The sequence below is a fragment of the Hyla sarda genome, chromosome 9 (assembly GCF_029499605.1).
Source record: "Hyla sarda isolate aHylSar1 chromosome 9, aHylSar1.hap1, whole genome shotgun sequence".
Taxonomy (NCBI): Eukaryota; Metazoa; Chordata; class Amphibia; order Anura; family Hylidae; genus Hyla; species Hyla sarda.
The window spans coordinates 159,240,852-159,261,973 of record NC_079197.1 but is presented as its reverse complement, the minus strand read 5'-3'; the positions used below and the strand labels follow the sequence as shown (position 1 = coordinate 159,261,973).

General features: G+C 42.5%; 1 protein-coding gene across 1 annotated transcript in view; it reads right to left on the bottom strand.

Annotated features, from left to right (window-relative positions):
* The window catches only part of MED29 (mediator complex subunit 29), a 30,000-nt gene extending 8,917 nt beyond the window's left edge, over positions 1 to 21,083 (bottom strand). Inside the window, exons 1-2 of the mRNA XM_056541314.1 lie at positions 20,762 to 21,083; positions 17,832 to 17,890 (exon numbers count right to left, since the gene is read on the bottom strand). Of these exons, the coding sequence (XP_056397289.1) occupies positions 17,832 to 17,890; positions 20,762 to 20,944 (242 nt within the window). The 5' untranslated portion in view covers positions 20,945 to 21,083. The remainder of the gene's footprint in view (positions 1 to 17,831; positions 17,891 to 20,761) is intronic.
* Positions 21,084 to 21,122: the final 39 nt, after the last annotated feature.

The following is a 21,122-nucleotide window of genomic DNA, read 5'->3' as shown; positions in this document are numbered from 1 at the left end:
GAGTCATAACGGGCAAAGAGGACCCAATTCACTTAAATGGGATTCCTCTAACGTCTGTTATAACCCCCGTTTTGGCGGCCGAAGATAGCGGGAGAAAAAGACGGCGCATGCACAATATTTCTCCCACTATCTTCCTAATGGAAGTCATTACCAGGCAAAAACGGCAGTGTGAAAGAAGCCTTAAAGAAGCGCTCCGGGAATTTTCTTTTTTTGCTTATATAGTACGGAATAGGCTAATATTAGAGAATAATGTAGAGGTTCTTGTGTATTCCTTGTGCTTACCTGTTATTAGCTGATGTGGCAGGTATGAATTTGGCTCTATACTAAATACAATTTCATCACTTAAAGGGGTACTCCGGTGAAAAATATATATATATATATATTTTTTAAATCAACTGGTGCCAGAAAGTTAAAACAGATTTGTAAATTACTTCTATTAAAAAATCTTAATCCTTCCAGTACTTATTAGCTGCTTAATACTACAGTGGAAATTTTTTTCCGTTTGAAACGGAAAGAAGTTTTTCACCGGAGTACCCCTTTAAATATGAGTGGGTTGAGGTTAAGGTTGTGTCACTTTATGTGCAGTTTTAAACACGTTTACAGTAAAATGCATTTTTTTTAGAGAATTTTTGACATGAGACAAAGGGGATTTGACCGATTATCACAATTGAGGTGTTTTATGAAGAACTGAAGTCTTTAGGCTGCGTTCACATGTTTAATTTTTACCATATAGTTTTACTGCATTTTGGCCACAGCAAAAACATTTATACTGTGATTAGAACAGTTGAAGTAAAATAGCACCTTTTTTTACTGCCATTTAGAGAAAATTACATAAAAATATATTAATATTTTTTTTATTAATAAATAATAATAATATTGTTTATTAATAAAAAAAATTATAATAATATTTTTTATTAATATATGTTTTTATTAATAAAAAATGTTTTTATTAAGAAAAAAATTTAAGAATACTACTATTTTTTATTAATAAAAATAATAATTATTATTATTAATAAAAAAATATTAATACAAAATAATAATTTGTAATTACTATTATTTTTTATTAATAATTTTTTTTTTTTATTATTATTAATAATAACAATATTATTATTATTATTATTATTATTATTATTATTATTATTATTATTATTATTATTATTAATATAGCAGCAGTATACAGATAGGGCTGGAGGGGAGGTGTATAACTACTATATAGCCAGATCCCAAAGTGCAGTGGTCTTCAACCTGCGGATCTCCAGATGTTGCAAAACTACAACTCCCAGCATGCCCGGACAGCCAACGGCTGTCCGGGCATGCTGGGAGTTGTAGTTTTGCAACATCTGGAGGTCTGCAGGTTATAGACCACTCCCATAGAGATAGCAGCAGCAGTATACAGATGGAGCTGGGAGGGGACTCTGAGCTAACAGGCACAATCTAATAGGTGATGATGTCATCCTGTAGTTTACAGGAAGTCAGCTGACCCAGGACTGGTATCCTTTTGACACATTAACCCCTTAACGACCCTTAAGCAGGTATGGCTCAAATGGGCAAAAAGAATAAAAATTTTATTAAAATAAAAGCTGTGGCAAGCAGACTTTGTGAAGTGAAGCACTGGCTATGCAGAAGCCTTATAGACTATATTGGGGAATTGCTTTTACAACCATTTCATAATGCAGTGTTCCCCAACCAGTGTTTGCGTCTCCAGGTGATAAGTTTTAAATATAGGATAACCCCTTTATCACCTATCCACGTTAGGAGATATGTATCCTACAAATGGTGAGGCTCCATTCACTCAGGGGACAAGAGATCCCCCCCCCCCCATTCTGGTGATTGGTGGGGGTCCGAACAGTTGGACCCGCACCGATCAGATACTTATGACCCAATGTTGATAGGTGACGAGTTTAAGGCTGCATTCACACCACGTTTTTGCAATACAGTTACCGTATCAGGTTTTTGGAGGAAAAACGGATTCCTCAAAACCGGACTAAACTGAATCAAAACGTGTGTACAAATTTCAACCCGTATACAGTTAAGAACCATATAAGGTTTGAAAAATGAGGTCCGGTTGCATTCGTTTTTTTAATAAAAAATAAAAAATAAATAAAAAAAATTAAAAAAAACTTATACGTTTTTAACATTCCACTCCATTTTGAATAAAGTTTCACTTGTTTGATTGAAATTCCAAGTAAAAAAACTGTGCAAAGTAAAAAAAACCTATGGTGAAAACCGGATAGAACCGCACGTACATACGATTCTGTACGGTTCCCATTGACTCCCATGTTAAAAAAAAAACAAAAAAAATTAAAATTAAAAACGTATACAGTTTAATATACAGTTTTTCACCCGGACCAAAAACCGTTGACGACTACAGTTTTGGGTACGGGAAAAAAAAAAAAAAAAAAATACATAAACTGACAAAACTGTACAGGATGCAAAACGGACACAACCTGATGCCTCTTTTGGCATATGGTCTTCAATGAAGAGTCAATGCGTACGGTTTTCAATACAGTTCCGTACGGTTTTCACATTAAAAACATATACGGGAACTGTATTACAAAAACGTGGTGTGAATGCCGCCTTAATCTTAAAATACTGCGCATGATCTACCAGGTTGTGTTGATCCAGCCCGATCCTTGACCCGGCCAGGGTTTATTTAGGTCCGGCACATGTGTCAACAATGGCCTTTATAATACAGCACAAAAACTGACCCCCCCCCCCCTTTCATCAGTATTTGTGCACCCTTTCCCCACAATTCAAATAATTCTCATAGCTTTAGTCAGACCTCCACCGCTGATATGAACACCGCGTCTCCAGACGTGATCTGTAATAACCTTTTCATGTCACCTTAAGCCGATTCTGTATAATTTCCAAATATCTGCATACTGATGACTAGGAGGAAACTCTGCGCGTGCAAGAAGTAGAGAGTGTCGCGAGTGTCAGCTCTGCAGCCCAGCCGACCTACCGCCGGGCCCCCACGTCTGCTTGATAACACAAGTGGGGGACAAAGTCCTTTCTCAGGCTGTGTAGTAAAGTCGCGGAATGAGTCAAGAGATGGTAAAACATATCAAGTGTCAGACACGATATCTGCGTACTGACGAATACTGAAACTGTGGCTGATTCACCGACTAGTCATCGCGGCTGTGAACTCTAAAATTCTACGGTATTTCACTCATAATATCAGATCTTACTGATCTGGCAAATATCTACTGTTTTTAGCCCTTTCTGGGAAAGCTGGGTGACAACCCGTAAGGCGTGCTACCTCATGGCGTTGTCACCCGGACTGACTGGTTATGCATCAATATGGGGGCAGGGGAAGCTATGCTGCATAACTAGTCCCGTCAGCCCTAGATATCTAATTGGGGGGGGGGGGGGGGGCGCTACCGGTTGTCATCCAGCTTTATCAGAAACCAAGCTAAGAAGCCGAATAGAAAGTCTCAATGATCTACTGGTGACTTTCCAATTTTAGATGATGCACATAAATTTATTGTAAGATTCTAGTAACTCCTGTGTTTCCCTGGGGGAAGGAATTAAGAAAAAAAAACTAAAATTTGTATTTTTTTTTTTTTTTGGTGCAATACCAGAAAAGGGCGAGGTGCGCAGCAGCATGACTTATCTCTCTAAGACTTAGGCCCAATTTACATGGGGGAATTTTGGAGTGGATTTTGGCGGAAAAATGCTGCTCGGAAATTCTGTAGCAGCAGACTGTCATTGTTTTCAATGGTATTCTGCTGAACCATGCAGACAGCGAAATTTCCATGGCAGAAAACATCTGCCCTCGAAATCCTGATGCTAAACTCTCCTTAAAAAAAAAACAAAAAAAAAAAAAAAACATCTATTCTTACTGCGGAATCCGCTCGGAAATGCATTACCATCTATGAAGACAAGGATTTCCAAGCGGTCCTAGCACCGGCACCTGCGGAATGTCCACCCGAAGAATTGGAAGTGCAGCAGACTCCGCTTTTGAAGTCTCACTAAATAAAAGTGCACTGCTCAAAAAAAATAAAGGGAACAGTAATGTAACACATCCTAGATCTGAATGAATGAACTAATCGTATGAAATACTTCCGTCTTTACATAGTTGAATGCACTGACAACAAAATCTTACAGAAATTATCAATGGAAATCAAATTTATCAACCCATGGAGGTCTGGATATGGAGTCACACTCAAAATCACAGTGGAAAACCACAATACAGGCTGATCCAACTTTATGTAATGTCCTTCAAACAAGTCACAATGAGGCTCAGTAGTGTGTGTGTGGCCTCCACGTACCCGTATGACCTCCCTACAACGCCTGGGCATGCTCCTGATGAGGTGGAGGATGATCTCCTGAGGGATGTCCTCCCAGACCTGGACTAAAGCATTCACCAACTCCTGGACAGTCTGTGGTGGATGGAGGGAGACATGATGTCCCAGATGTGCTCAATCGGATTCAGGTTTTGGGGAACGGGCCAGTCCATAGCATCAATGCCTTCCTCTTGCAGGAACTACTGACACACTCCAGCCACATGAGGTCTAGCATTGTCTTGCATTAGGAGGAACCCAGGGCCAACTGCACCAGCATATGGTCTCACAAGGTGTCTGAGGATCTCATCTCGGTACCTAATGGCAATCAGGCTACCTCTGGCAAACACATGGAGGGCTGTGCGGCCCCCCAAAGAAATGCCACCACACCAAATCGGTCATGCTGGAGGGTATTGCAGGCAGCAGAACATTCTCCACAGCGTCTCCAGACTCTATCACATCTGCTCAGTGTGAACCTGCTTTCAGGGCGCCAGTGGTGAATTTGCCAATCTTGGTGTTCTCAGGCAAATGCCAAACGTCCTGCACGGTGTTGGGCTGTAATCACAACCCCCACCTGTGGATGTCGGGCCCTCATACCACCCTCATGGAGTCTGTTTCTGACCGTTTGAGTGGACCCATGCACATTTGTGGCCTGCTGGAGGTCATTTTGCAGGGCTCTGGCAGTGCTCCTCCTTGCACAAAGGCAGAGGTAGCGGTCCTGCTGCTGGGTTGTTGGCCTCCTCCACATCTCCTGATGTACTGGCCTGTCTCCTGGTAGCGCCTCCATGATCTAGACACTACGCTGACAGACACAGCAAACCTTCTTGCCACAGCTGGCATTGATGTGCCATCCTGGATGAGCTGCACTACCTGAGCCACTTGTGTGGGTTGTAGACTCCATCTCATGCTACCACTAGAGGGAAAGCACCGCCAGCATTCAAAAGTGACCAAAACGTCAGCCAGGAAGCATAGGAAATGAGAAGTGGTCTGTAGTCACCACCTGCAGAACCACTCCTTTATTGGGGAGGTGTCTTGCTAATTGCCTATAATTTCCACCTGTTGTCTGTTCCATTTGCACAACAGCATGTGAAATTGATTGTCAATCAGTGTCCTTCCTGAGTGGACAGTGTGATTTCACAGAAGTGTCATTGACTTGGAGTTACATTGTGTTGTTTAAATGTTCCCTTTATTTTTTTGAGCAGTGTATATAGTCGGGAAATGGACGAAACATAGGGGAAGATTTATCAAAACCTGTGCAGACGAAGAGTGGTGCAGTTGCTCATAGCAACAAAATTACATTGCTTTTATTTTTCACAGGCCTCTTTAAAAAGTAAAGAAGCAATGTAATTGGTTGCTATGAGCAACTGCCCCACTCTTCGTCTGCACAGGTTTTGATTAATCTCCCCCATAATCCAGTGGATTATGTTTGGTTAATTAAAGTGATGGGACTCCTCGTGGTATATGTCTGCATACTGGTATACCAACACTTCAAACAAATCAGTTTTTCATGTTTTTTGTGCTAAAAATCAGGAGTGGATTCAAGCGTAAGTTGCTCATTAATATTTCCCCTTTTACTCATTTGACTTTTATACACTTCTGACTTTGGCTCAAAAAGTAGAAAATAAAAAACAACATACATGTGACCTGTTATTGTCGCACATTTTGATGCAAAATTCTAAAAAATAAAAATTAAAGTTTGACGGCCGTCCTTGACGGGGCACAACGGAAGTGTGAAAGTAGCCTTACATGTATAGTGAATATAGAAGTAATGCCATTCAAAATACTCCATATACCCGTATTTTTCGCCGTATAAGACGCACTTTTTCTTCCCCAAAACTGGGGGGGAAAAAGTCGGTGCGTCTTATACGGCGAATACACCCCTATCGCGGCGGTCCGTGCGGCCATCAACGGCCGGGACCCGCGGCTAATACAGGACATCACCGATCGCGGTGATGCCCTGTATTAACCCTTCAGACGCGGCGATCAAAGCTGACCGCCGTGTCTGAAGGGAAAGTGACACTAACCCGGCTGTTCAGTCGGGCTGTTCGGGACCGCCGCGATTTCACCGCAGCGGTCCTGAACAGCCCGACTGAAGAGTCGGGTTAGTGCTTACAGGACACCGGGAGGGACCTTACCTGCCTCCTCGGTGTCTTCTCCGTTCAGGGATCCCCTGTATGCCGGCGCTCTCCTTCCTCGTCATCACGTCGTCGCGTACGTGCGTCGGCGTGCGTAACGACGTGATGACGGCGACGGAAAGCGAGGATACCCGGCCGGCAGCAGAGACGTTCCGGAGCGACGGGGACACGGCGACAGCGATGGAGCGACATCCAGGGCAGCGGTGACTGGTCCGGAGCGGCGGGACACGTGAGTATTACCTCCTATGCAGTGGTCTTCAATCTGCAGACCTCCAGATGTTGCAAAACTACAACTCCCAGCATGCCCGGACAGCCAACGGCTGTCCGGGCATGCTGGGAGTTGTAGTTTTGCAACATCTGGAGGTCTGCAGGTTGAAGACCACTATTGGGTTCAAAATCTTTATTTTTTTAGATTTTGCACCTATAAATTGGGTGCGTCTTATACGCCGGTGCGTCCTATAGGACGAAAAATATGGCACAGAGTTTACATATCTTAGCGCAGCGTCTGCCAATAACTAAGGTGCCTGCAGCTGTTGCAAAACTACAACTTGCAGCATGGCTGTCCGGGCACATTGGGAGTTGTAGTTTTGCAGCAGCTGAAGGGACCCTGGTTGAAAAAAAGCAAACTAACACTGCCTAAGCCTTTGCAGAGTGTTGTTGCAACTTTGTGTGTGTTTTGCACATGTAGTAACTTATCTTCTGATGTCAACATTGCACGACCGACCGCCACATTTACACCAGCCTCACCACATACACACAGGTCACCAAGTACTCACTGCTTTTTGGTTTTATTTAATATTAAATATAATATATAATATAATATTAAATATCATATAATATAATATTAAATATCATATAATAATAATATATAATATAATATTAAATATAATATAATATATAATATAATATTAAATATAAAATATAATATATATTATAATATTAAATATAATATATATTATAAAATATATAATATATAATATAATATAATATATATTATAATATATAATATATAAATAATTTTTCCCCCCCTTTTTTTTCTTTAAAGAGACTTATTTTTTTTTTTAAGATGGCTTTAGATAACTTTAAATCTTAAAATTTTTTTTATATAATTATATATATATATTTTTTTTTTCTTATTTTTATTTTTTTTTAATTTTATTTATTTATTTATTTTTTTTCTTGGCAGGGAGCTGATCCAGTCACTGCGCCAATGAGATCCAGTTACTGCACCACCAATGACGTGAAAAAAAAAAAAAAAAAAATAATAGGCATAAAACAAAAATGAAAATAAGCCTTGTTAAAAAACAAAAACAGCCCTCATATGGCTCTGTAGATGGAATAAGAGGGGAGGAGGAGGGGGAAGAAAAAGTGATAAATGCAAAAATTTTAAATAATTGTCCGTGTCCCTAAATGGGCAGTGTCACTTTTGTTGTAGGGACATCTCAAAAGTTTTGATCTTTCGAGGTCTGAGTGTTCAGACCGTGACCGATAACTAGAACTAGTTGGGAGGAGAGCGCGCAAAGCGAGAGACGCTAAGGCCATGTTCTCGTGGCGAAAAAAAAAAAAAACGTGCAGAATGTCCTCATGGAAACACCTGCAGATATTCTGCACATTTGAATTTTCCAGCAATGTATATTTCAGCAAAATCCACAAACAGAACAGACAAGTCTATTTTTTTTTTTTTAATTGGACCTGCTGGAATTGGGATTTCCGCACGACAGATGTTTCCACTGTGTGAACAGTGCAGCAGAATAATCCTATTTAAATCAATGGGACTCTGCTGCAGTGGAATGTCCGTGCAGAATATTCCGGCGGACGTGCCCTAGGGGGTAGGTTTACACACAAGAAACCACTGAGGTCAATAGGTCAGCAAAAAAAAATCATCTGCAGACCCATTTAAGTCACAAGTATCGAAAGCCGCAGCAGCCAAGGTTACGTGTGAACCTGTGTACGTTTATGGGATTGTCTCGCTCAGCTGCATTTTTCTGTTCGCTGGTTCTGATAATTGGTCGGTGTCTGAACACTCAGACCCCGACCGACTAAAACTGTCTATAGGCCATGTCAAGTTATTTTTAAAGTGACAGGTACACTTTAAGGGGTTAATGTTGGGACAAATACATATTAAGAGGAGTTCATATGTATTTAGCAGAGTTGAAGGGTCACAGTATTCCTGCTCCAGAGATACAAATGCGTCATCACTTTGACCAGACGCCAGAAACCGCTAACTGCATCAGAATTTTATTTTATTTTTTAAATAAAACTAAACCGAATTGCACAATAAACTGGGGTACAAAGGTCGCACCTCCTGTGAAGAGGAGTCATCAGTGCCCCCCTCCTACTTATAGAGGAAATGCATATAAGTCAGGGGCTGACGGACCCTCAAGAGATGTGGTAGATAATGAACCGCCGAGAAATTAACTGGAATTTCTACTTAATAACAGCAAAAACTAGAAAAATTACTCTAACTCCTTTGTTGCCCGGTCTAAAGGGGCCTCTACGTTCACAACTTTTTTTTTATTTTTATTCTTTTAACTTAGCTCAGTGGTCTCCAAATTGCGGCCCTCCAGCTGTTGCTAAACTACTACTACTACTACAAAAGATCCCTTGCCCCAGCAGTCTGGATCATAAAAAAATAAAATAAAATAAAATGGTACCAGCACGGTCCAGAGGTGTAGATATAGGTCAGCATTTCCCAACAAGTGTGCCTCCAGCTGTTGCAAAACTACAAATCCCAGCATGCCCGGACAGCCGTTGGCTGTCCGGGCATGCTGGGAATTGTAGTTTTGCCAAAGCTGGAAAGCAGCAGTTTAGAAAACACTTACATAGCTCTATGAGGGCTCTTTTTACGCAGCAGAATTTTTTTTTATTTTTATTTTTTTAGGGTTCCTATATATTAGTGCATAGTTATATATACACTTTCACGAACATAGAAAAAAAAATACATTTCGGTTTTAGTTTTTTATATTAATAATAAAATTATATTATTATTATTACTCTATTCACATGATACCAGAACTGTGTAATCTCAGGGGTCCAACTTTTAGGACCCCCCACCCCCCCCACACTTTAGTCTTCTGTCAAAATGGACACTCGCTCAATTCATTCTCTATGACAGCCGCTGAAGCTAGCCGATACATTGCTATAGACAATGTACGGGGTGTGCGTGGAGGGTGGACAGTTAGGGGGTCCCAGAGGTCAGAGCCTTCACGACTGAACAGTTTATTATACACACACACACACACACACACACATATACATATACATTTTTTTTTTTTTTTTTTATCTCTATATCTATATATTTTTTTTATAAACAAATATATTATTTTTTTTTAAATAAAAAATTAAAACAATATATTATTTTTATTATTATTAATAAAAAAAATATATTTTATTATTTTTATAAATAAAAATATATTTAATTAATAATAAAAAGAAAAATAATAAAATAGTTTATTATTATATAAATTACCTTATAATATATATATATATATATATATATATATATATATATATATATATATATATTTTATACGGTAATTTATATCATAATAAACTATATTTTCTTTTTATTATTAATTAAATATATTTTATTTTTATTTATAAAAATAAATATATTTTATTATTTTTATTAATAAAAAATTTAAATAATAAAATATATTATTGTTTTAATTTTTTATTAATAATAAGAAACAAAAATAATAAAATATATTTGATTATAAAAAAAATAAAAAGAAAAATAATAAAACATTTTTTTTATAATAATTACAACAACAACATTAAATAATAAGAACAACAATGTTGCCAAAAACGTGTCAGTTTGGAAAGGGTTAATTTGGCATCCAAGAATCTAGAAATGTTTATTTTTACCACAAAACAGTGAAATATGTTCAGGAGAAGTTCTATTGTACTGGGGCCTGGTGTGACCCACATTTCCTCTGGTCATACTTAAGCTTCTCGTTTTCGTGCAAAACGGAATTTTCCTTTCGTTGCCGATCACAAGTTCGTTCACCTGCAGATGGCGGCACGTGACGGCCGGCCTGAGTAAAACCTTCCATTAGCCAGACTCTGATGTACTTGTCTATTTTAAAACAGCGTTTCCCAACCAGGGTGCCTCTAGCTGTTGCAAAACTACAACTCCCAGCATGCCCGGACAGCCTTTGGCTGTCCGGGCATGCTGGGAGTTGTAGTTTTGCAACAGCTAGAGGCACCCTGGTTGGGAAATGCTGCTTTAGAAGCTGATGGTGTTTACAAAGTGTCTGCTCACGAGGAATACAGATCGGGTTACTACCGCTGTTCACAGACTTCTCTAGCCTGCAGCGCCATCTTATGGTAGAGATTATAGCCTATGCACGAAAACTTAAAGGGGTATTCCAGGCAAAAACTTTTTTTTATATATATCAACTGGCTCCGGAAAGTTAAACAGATTTGTAAATTACTTCTATTAAAAAATCTTAATCCTTCCAATAGTTATTAGCTTCTGAAGTTGAGTTGTTGTTTTCTGTCTAACTGCTTTCTGATGACTCACGTCCCGGGAGCTGTGCAGTTCCTATGGGGATATTCTCCCATCATGCACAGCTCCTGGGATGTGACATCATCATTGAGCAGTTAGACAGAAAACGTCAGAAGCTAATAACTATTGGAAGGATTAAGATTTTTTAATAGAAGTAATTTACAAATCTGTTTAACTTTCCGGAGCCAGTTGATATATATAAAAAAAAGTTTTGGCCTGGAATACCCCTTTAATTGGCTGAATGGAAACTACACACAGTAAAGGCACTACAGACATTATTGCACTATTTTTACGTTCTCGGCGCTGGCCATGTTATTTTTCGTGTTGCACAAGATGCACTGACTATCGCTTGCACAAAAATCTTTTTTTTCGCAAGAAACACGATCCATAGCACAACACTAGGCCCTCAATGATAAATAAAAAAAAAAAAAAAAAACAGCAACTTTTAGTCCCTTAAAGGGGAAATTTTTTATTTATTTATATCACCTGGTGCCAGAAAGTTAAACAGATTTGTAAATTACTTCTATTAAAAAAATCTTAATCCTTCCAGTATTTATTAGCTGCTGAATACTACAGAGGAAATTCTTTTCTTTTTGGATTTACTTTCTGCCTGACCACAGTGCTCTCTGCTGACCTCCTTAGGAACTGCCCAGAGTAGGAGCAAATCCCCATAGAAAACCTATCCTGCTCTGGACAGTTCCTAAAATGGACAGAGGAGTCAGCAGAGAGCACGGTGGTCAGACAGGAAATAAATTCAAAAAGAAAAGGACTTCTTGTGGAGCATAACAGCAGCTGATAAGTACTGGAAGGATTAAGATTTTTTAATAGAAGTAATTTACAAATCTATAGAATATGGAATGTGTGTAGCTCACCTAGGATGGAGATAGTACTTGAGGTTAACGGTGTTGCCTTCACCCAAAAGGCCTATAACTATGTGATGTGTGTGTTATAAATATAGAATATATTTATAGATACCAGTCCTCAAAAGTACTGCAGGTACAGAGTGAAATAGAGGGATAATAGCGAAGAATAAACAGATAAAGAGAGAGAACAATAGTAAAATGAATGCAAAATTTATTTATATCAAATGATGTACCGTATATACTCGAGTATAAGCCGAGTTTTTCAGCACGATTTTTCGTGCTGAAAACACCCCCCTCGGCTTATACTCGAGTGAACTCCCCCACCCGCAGTGGTCTTCAACCTGCGGACCTCCAGAGGTTTCAAAACTACAACTCCCAGCAAGCCCGGGCAGCCATCGGCTGTCCGGGCTTGCTGGGAGTTGTAGTTTTGAAACCTCCGGAGGTCCGCAGGTTGAAGACCACTGCGGCCTTCAACATCATCCAGCCCCCTCTCACCCCCTTTAGTTCTGAGTACTCACCTCCGCTCGGCGCTGGTCCGGTCCTGCAGGACTGTCCGGTGAGGAGGTGGTCCGGTGGGATAGTGGTTCCGGGCTGCTATCTTCACCGGGGAGGCCTCTTCTAAGCGCTTCGGGCCCGGCCTCAGAATAGTCACGTTGCCGTGACAACGACGCAGAGGTGCGTCATTTGCGTCATTGTCAAGGCAACGCATCTATTCCGGGCCGGAAGCGCGGAGAAGAGGCGCCCCCGGTGAAGATAGCAGCCCGGACCACCTCCTCACCGGACCACCTCCTCTCCGGACAGCCCTGCAGGACCGGACCAGCGCCGAGCGGAGGTGAGTACTCAGAACTAAAGGGGGTGAGAGGGGGGCTGGATGATGTTGAAGGCCGCAGTGGTCTTCAACCTGCGGACCTCCGGAGGTTTCAAAACTACAACTCCCAGCAAGCCCGGACAGCCGATGGCTGCCCGGGCTTGCTGGGAGTTGTAGTTTTGAAACCTCTGGAGGTCCGCAGGTTGAAGACCACTGAGGGCGAATGATGAGAAGAGGATGATGAAGGGGGGGTGTGGGGATGATGAAGGGGGGTGGGGATGATTACAAGGGGATGATGAAGGGGGGATGTGTGGGATGATAAGGGGATGATGAAGGGGGGATGTGCGGGATGATAAGGGGATGATGAAGGGGGGATGTGTGGGATGATAAGGGGATGATGAAGGGGGGATGTGCGGGATGATAAGGGGATGATGAAGGGGGGGATGTGTGGGATGATGACAAGGGGATGATGAAGGGGGAGGTGTGGGATGATAAGGGGATGATGAAGGGGGGATGTGTGGGATGATGACAAGGGGATGATGATGAGGATGTTAATGACGGGTCTGGATGATGACAGGGGGGGATGAGGTATTTCCCACCCTAGGCTTATACTCGAGTCAATAACTTTTCCTGGGATTTTGGGTTGAAATTAGGGGTCTCGGCTTATACTCGGGTCGGCTTATACTCGAGTATATACGGTATGTCGTCACCTTTAGCAGGGCCCTTGCGTGGGGTGAACGGCAATACTAATTAATAACAAAAATATATGGATAGTATATATTAATAATAATGAATAAAAAATATAATAAGAAATATAATAAAATGTATAAAATAGCGCTTGAATGGATATGCTATATGTGGAAATATTCACAGTCGCTATTGCACTTAGTCCATTTGAATAGAATCCGTATGATACAGTTCGTAGAATTATATTGAGTGGATGCAGTTCATAGGTACAGTCCGTTGGTGATATAGTGCCGATTAGAAGGGTACTGTTTGTGTATCGCTAGTAATGATTTACGGTGCACAGCACCACTCACCCACTGCTTCGGCTGGCACGATTGTCACGGCTGTCACGACTGCGTCCTGTGCTGGGGACGGCTCCGTCTTGTGTGAGCCTGTCTGTGTGATGGGTGAGTGGTTCTCCGGTGGTTCGTGGGTCCCGGGCTGGCACGGCAGGCGTCCGGCCTGTGGATAAGATGTCCGGGACTCACGTAGGTAAACCGGGGCTGTGAGGATGGATTTGCAGAGAGCGTTCCACGTGTGTGAACGCGGCACTATGTGCGCGCGGGCTGCAGTGGTCTCCAATTAAAGGGCATCCAGCAGTTCAAAATTATAGTATGTCAAATTAATCAAATGATGGCAATAGTAATAGTCTTTGTGCAATAGCGTTTAAGCTGTGGCAAGCTAGACGCGTTTCAATGTCACGGACATTTTCTTCAGTAGCTATATAGTCGACATACATCATTTGATATAAATAAATTTTGCATTCATTTTACTATTGTTCTCTCTCTCTTTATCTGTTTATTCTTCACTATTATCCCTCTATTTCACTCTGTACCTGCAGTACTTTTGAGGACTGGTATCTATAAATATATTCTATATTTATAACACACACATCACATAATTTACAAATCTGTTTAACTTTCTGGCACCAGTTGATTTAAAAAAATAAAAAAAAATAATCATTTTACACTGGAGTATCCCTTTAAGGCAGGTGTCAGCAGAGAGTACTGTGGCCAGACTGAAAAGCACTTCACTACTTCTCTTTGAGCATACAGCAGCTGATAAGTACTGGGAGGATGAAGATTTTTATATAGAAGTTTTTTTTTTTTTTTATCCCAGTGCACTCCTTTAAGAAGGAATTGTCGAGAAAGTGGGACAACTCCTTAACCCCTTAAGGACTCAGGGTTTTTCCGTTTTTTTTTTGCACTTTCGTTTTTTCCTCCTTACCTTTTAAAAATCATAACCCTTTCAATTTTCCACCTAAAAATCCATATTATGGCTTATTTTTGGTGTCACCAATTCTACTTTGCAGTGACATCAGTCATTTTACCCAAAAATGCACATCGAAACGGAAAAAAAAAAATCTTTGTGCGACAAAATCGAAGAAAAAACGCCATTTTGTAACTTTTGGGGGCTTCCGTTTCTACGCAGTGCATATTTTGGTAAAAAAATACACCTTATTATTCTGTAGGTCCATACGGTTAAAATGATACCCTACTTCTATAGGTTTGATTTTGTCGCACTTCTGGAAAAAATCATAACTACATGCAGGAAAATTAATACGTTTAAAAATGTCATCTTCTGACCCCTATAACTTTTTTATTTTTCCACGTATGGGGTGGTATGAGGGCTCATTTTTTGCGCCGTAATCTGAAGTTTTTATCGGTATGATTTTTGTTTTGATCGGACTTATTGATCACTTTTTATTCATTTTTTAATGGTATAAAAAGTGACTCAAAAATGCGCTCTTTTGGACTTTGGAATCTTTTTTTGCGCGTACGCCATTGACCGTGCGGTTTAATTAACGATATATTTTTATAGTTCAGACATTTACGCACGCGGCGATACCACATATGTTTATTTTTTTACACTGTTTTATTTTTTTTATGGGAAAAGGGGGGTGATTCAAACTTTTATTAGGGAAGGGGTTAAATGACCTTTATTAACACTTTTTTTTAAACTTTTTTTTTTGCAGTGTTATAGGTCCCATAGGGACCTATAACACTGCACACACTGATCTTTTACACAGATCACAGGCGTGTATTAACAATTATCAGCATTATCGGCGCTTGACTGCTCCTGCCTGTATCTCAGGCACGGAGCAGTCATTCGCCGATCGGACACCGAGGAGGCAGGTAAGAGCCCTCCCGGTGTCCTGCAAGCTGTTCGGTTTCACCGCGGCGGTCCCGAACAGCCGGGTCACTTTCTAAAGGGTTAATACCGCACATCGCCGCGATCGGCGATGTGTGGTATTAGCCGCAGGTCCCGGCTGTTGATGAGCGCCGGGACCGCGCGATATGATGCGAGATCGCGGCGCGATCCCGCTTCATATCGCGGGAGCCGGCGCAGGACGTAAATATACTTCCTGCGTCGTTAAGGGGTTAAAGTAAGGCTGCTTTCACACTATAAAGTTCTTCCGTTTAAACTTCCGTTAATAAATCCCATTAAAGTCTATGGGATTTTTTAATCTTCCGTTTGTACCTTTTTTTTTGCTCCGTTAAACTAACGTCCATTAGTTATAACGGAAGAATAGAACGGACATGCAGTATTTTTTTTCCGTTTATAATTAACGGATCATTGAACGTCCGTTAATTATTAACATTGAAGCCTATGTTACAAACTACACCCGTTATTGTCTGTTAATTTAACGTCCGTTAGTGCTACCGAGCATGCTCAGTAGAGACTTCACACTCCTGAAGTCACATGGGAAAGTTGAGTAGTGCTTACACCCGCTGTCACACCCCCTCTACTTCCTGATCAGACCGCAGGAGGCAGCAGTAGGAGTCTGTTCTGGGTATCTGTATTCATCCGCCTGATAGCACTTCAACAGCGCTCTATTAACAGCCCAAGAACCAGAGCAGTGCACCCTCCTGCACCACCCTCCCCCCATCCAGGAGGCAGAGCAGTGCACCCTCCTGCACCACCCTCCCCCCATCCAGGAGGCAGAGCAGTGCACCCTCCTGCACCACCCTCCCCCCATCCAGGAGGCAGAGCAGTGCACCCTCCTGCACCACCCTCCCCCCATCCAGGAGGCAGAGCAGTGCACCCTCCTGAACCACCCTCCCCCCATCCAGGAGGCAGAGCAGTGCACCCTCCTGAACCACCCTCCCCCCATCCAGGAGGCAGAGCAGTGCACCCTCCTGCACGCCCACCCCATCCAGGAGGCAGAGCAGTGCACCCTCCTGAACCACCCTCCCCCCATCCAGGAGGCAGAGCAGTGCACCCTCCTGAACCACCCTCCCCCCATCCAGGAGGCAGAGCAGTGCACCCTCCCCCCATCCAGGAGGCAGAGCAGTGCACCCTCCTGAACCACCCTCCCCCCATCCAGGAGGCAGAGCAGTGCACCCTCCTGCACGCCCCCCCCATCCAGGAGGCAGAGCAGTGCACCCTCCTGCACACCCCCCCCCCCCTCCAGGAGGCAGAGTAGTGCACCCTCCTGCACCCCCCCCCCCTCCTCCTGGAGGCAGAGCAGTGCACCCTCCTGCACACCCCCCCCCCCTCCAGGAGGCAGAGTAGTGCACCCTCCTGCACCCCCCCCCATCCTCCTTGAGGCAGAGCAGTGCACCCTCCTGCACGCCCCCCCCCCCCTCCAGGAGGCAGAGTAGTGCACCCTCCTGCACCCCCCCCCCCTCCTCCTGGAGGCAGAGCAGTGCACCCTCCTGCACACCCCCCCCCCCCTCCAGGAGGCAGAGTAGTGCACCCTCCTGCACCCCCCCCATCCTCCAGGAGGCAGAGCAGTGCACCCTCCTGCACCCCCCCCCCCCCTCCTCCTGGAGGCAGAGCAGTGCACCCTCCTGCACACCCCCCCCCCCCCCATCCAGGAGGCAGAGCAGTGCACCCTCCTGCACCCCCCCCCCCCCCATCCAGGAGGCAGAGCAGTGCACCCTCCTGCACCCCCCCCCCCCCATAGTGCCATCCTTTTATACCCTCCCCTTCAGGTAGGAGGAGGAGCTTCAGCTGTTGCAAGGTGTGCAGGTAGGGAGAGGTCAAACAAAGGTGAATCTAACGGATGTTATTAATAAGGTATTAACGGATAATAACGGATAAACATTTATCCGTTTAATTAACGGAAGTTAGAAATCTATTCATCCGTTATATCAGTATAGAATTGAATATAACGGATGTTTTATAACGGATTTATGAACCACAGTGTGAAAGAAACCTAACTGTATAAATCTATCAAGCAAGGTGTGCCAAGAAAAAAATAAAAAAGAAGAAGAAGAAGAAGAGGTGGCACTTTTTTTTTTTTTTTTTTCCCCCCCCACATAGATTTTTCTTTTGTGGATTCTTCCATTTCAGAGTCCGAACTTTCAGTCAATCCTACAAATATATATATTTGGCTAAAATGTGGGTTAAAATAATCTGTCAAAAGGGCGGAGCAAAAACTAATTTTGTCAAACAAACAATGGACTAGATGTGCCCAGCTGGTTAGGAGTGCTGCCCAGCAGAGCCTGCGGCACATCGTATGTCGTCACTGTATGGTATTGTTCTCTGATCAATACTTACTGTCCATTATCAATATTCGTGTTTTGGGCCAGATTCAGAGCTGCAATTTTCATGAGATTCTGGAGAGAAAAAAAATAAATTAAAAAAAAATTATAAAAAAATTAAAGAATATAGAGCCAGGTAATTAAATTTACCAGGCGTCAGACCCCCTCAACACCCCCCCCCCCCCCAACTGATATCGATGACCTATGTCTGATCCGCGAGGGTCCACAGAGCCCACATACATCATTTCATCCATACAAACAGCTGTTCCCAGTTATGCAGCCAATTAAATGACAACAGGGGACTCCATAACATAAAGTCCTCACACCAGTGGTCTCCAAACTGTGCAGCTCCAGATGTTGCAAAACTACAATTCCCAGCATGCCCGGACAGCCAACGGCTGTCCGGGCATGTTGGGATTTGTAGTTTTGCAAAAGCTGGAGACCTACTGGTATAATGAGATCACATGGGGTGCCAGCCCCAGCAGTGTAATTAGATGACCAGGTGCAGTGATCAAATGCTACACCCTCAGCCAAAAGATGAATGGAAAATGTAGGCAGCATCACAAAAAGGATGGGTTTACATTAGAGATGAGCGAACTTACAGTAAATTCGATTCGTCACAAACTTCTCGGCTCGGCAGTTGATGACTTATCCTGCATAAATTAGTTCAGCTTTCCGGTGCTCCGGTGGGCTGGAAAAGGTGGATACAGTCCTAGGAAAGAGTCTCCGAGGACTGTATCCACCTTTTCCATCCCACCGGAGCACCTGAAAGCTGAACTCATTTATGCAGGAAAAGTCATCAACTGCCGAGCCGAGAAGTTCGTGACGAATCGAGTTTACTGTAAGTTCGCTCATCTCTAGCTTACATCCAAAGCGGAGCCTATCCCATGCCTGCCACAACAGGTAAGGTGAAGGCATACACAAGAATGTCTACATTTTTTTTCCCACCTAATAGACACCGCTCACAAAGTTATCCCCTATTCACAGGATAGGACAGCCTTTTTTTTTTCAAGCAGTGTGCCTCCAGCTGTTGCAAACCTACAGCTAAAAAGGATGTATTAAAAAAATAAATAAATAAAATAAAAAAACTCAGGATAGGCTGGGTTCACACCACATTTTTGCAAAGCAGTTCCTGTATGAGGTTTTTGATAAAAAAAATAAAAACGGATTCCTCAATACCGGACAAAACTGTATCAAAACGTGTGTACAAATTTTTATCTGTATACGGTTCAAAACCTGTATACGTTTTTAACTTTTCACTCCATTATGAATAAAGTTTCACTTGTTTGAATGAAATTCCAAGAAAAAAATAAATAAATAAAAAACTGTGCAAAGTAAAAAAAAACTATGGTGAAAACTGGATGGAACCGTACGCGCACACACAGTTTTGTACGGTTCCCATTGACTCCAATGTTAAAAAAAATTTAAAATTTAAATAAATAAATAAAAAACGTATACGGTTTAATACGGTTTTTGAACAGAACCAAAAACCGTGGCAGGCCTTGGTTTTCTTTCCGAGGGAAAAAAAAAACAAAAAAAAACGTATGGTTTGAAAAATGGAGACAACCATATACATTATGATGCATACAGTTTTGAATGGGAAATCTATGTGCACAGTTTTCTGTGTGGTTGCATATGTGGTGGTGTAGGAGAGGATACTGTCTTGTGGGGGTGTAGGGTAGTTAGGGTGTTGCTGTTCAGGATAGTTAAGGGCACTGTTAACCCTTGTCACTCGTGACGCCAGGGTGGGGGTTAAATGCTGTGTTTCTTGATAGGCCTATTGCCACCCTTCCCAAGAGCAATAGGTGATGCAGAAATAAAGGATTGTCCACAACCGCTGTTAACTGAAAACTTGCAGGAACTTTTACTGAAGAATTTCTGTACATGCAGCAATAGTAACAGTCCAGATAACAGAGTCTCTTACATATAGCTTGAACAGCGATTGACAGTCGGTTGGGATCAGATAAGCCCAATTTAGCTTCTGAAGGATTGTATAGCAGAGATCCGCTGGATTTAGGGGAGTAATTAGGTCCAGTGATCTTGCAATGAATAGCGGGGAATTGCTTAGTCTATCCGCTATGCTATAGGCCTAGGCCGCAAGGCTTTGGCCTAGTAAATTGTCTTGTAAGCTGCGGAGGTCCTACCTCTTCCAGAATCAGCAACCCAAGAGAGGGATCAAGATGGCGCGGGTCCCTTATATGGGCAGGGCCGGCCGTTTTGGATTGGTCCGTAATGACTGTCACTCACCGTTACAGTGCATTGTGGGTGAACACGTCACGGGAACCTCCAAAGGTCCTAAAGCAAAACCAGAGAGTTTCTACCTGACCACGTGACTCGCAGGTCCTGCTACGCTCCGGACAGGTAGATAACTAAATATATATATACACTTATATTAAATACAACTGCTATATAGTCATTGACTAAGTGTGAGGTGACAAGGGGAAAGCTACAAAAGAGGGACCCCGACGTCCTAGGGACTCTGACTATGGGGACCTCTATACAGGTAACGTATACAATATGGTACCGGGACACCACATTTTTTTTTTTTTTTTTTTTTTTTTTTTATGAAACCGTACAGCAAAATCGTGGTGTGAACCCACCCTTATAAAGAGAAACTGTTGCCCATAGCAACAGTTTCTCCACTTTCGATATCCACTCATCCAATCAGAACACTGCTTAACTTTTCATATCGCCTTAGGAAAAGAAGAGCTGTGACCTGATTGGTTGCTATGGACAACGCCCCCATTTGTCTTTCCCTGTGCTGTTTCTACAACAGCCAATCAGGTCACTTGTTTTCCAGATCCACTCATCCAATCAGAATGTTGCTTTCTTTTTCAAGCCACTTTAAGAAAAAAAGAAGTTGTAACCCAATTGGTTGCTGGGTTACTCATAGCAACTAGATTACAGCTGATTGGCTGCTCAGGCCGGCTCGTGCCTCTACAATACCTGCAGGCTTTCTTTAAGCTGCGGGATCAGCATCCTGTATCTCTGGACCGGATCGAAGTCTTGTTGTTGCTGGGCGAGTCCGAGCTGTTGCTGTTGGTTTCCTCCTGGTCCAAGTTGGGGTCCTGGGGCGCCGCCGGCCCCGGGATTTTGAGGTCCTAGTGGCTGATTTAAGGGCGCCGCCATTATTAAACCACTAGTTCCGTACGCTCACAGCGCCTGCTACTGATAGGCTGTTGTCACTGTCAATCAAAAAAACTGAACACGTCACAGTTTAATCTGCATAGCCCCGCCTTTTCACTACTGTGGGCCATTTTTTCTCAATCAGGGTGCCTCCAGCTGTTGTAAAACTACAACTCCCAGC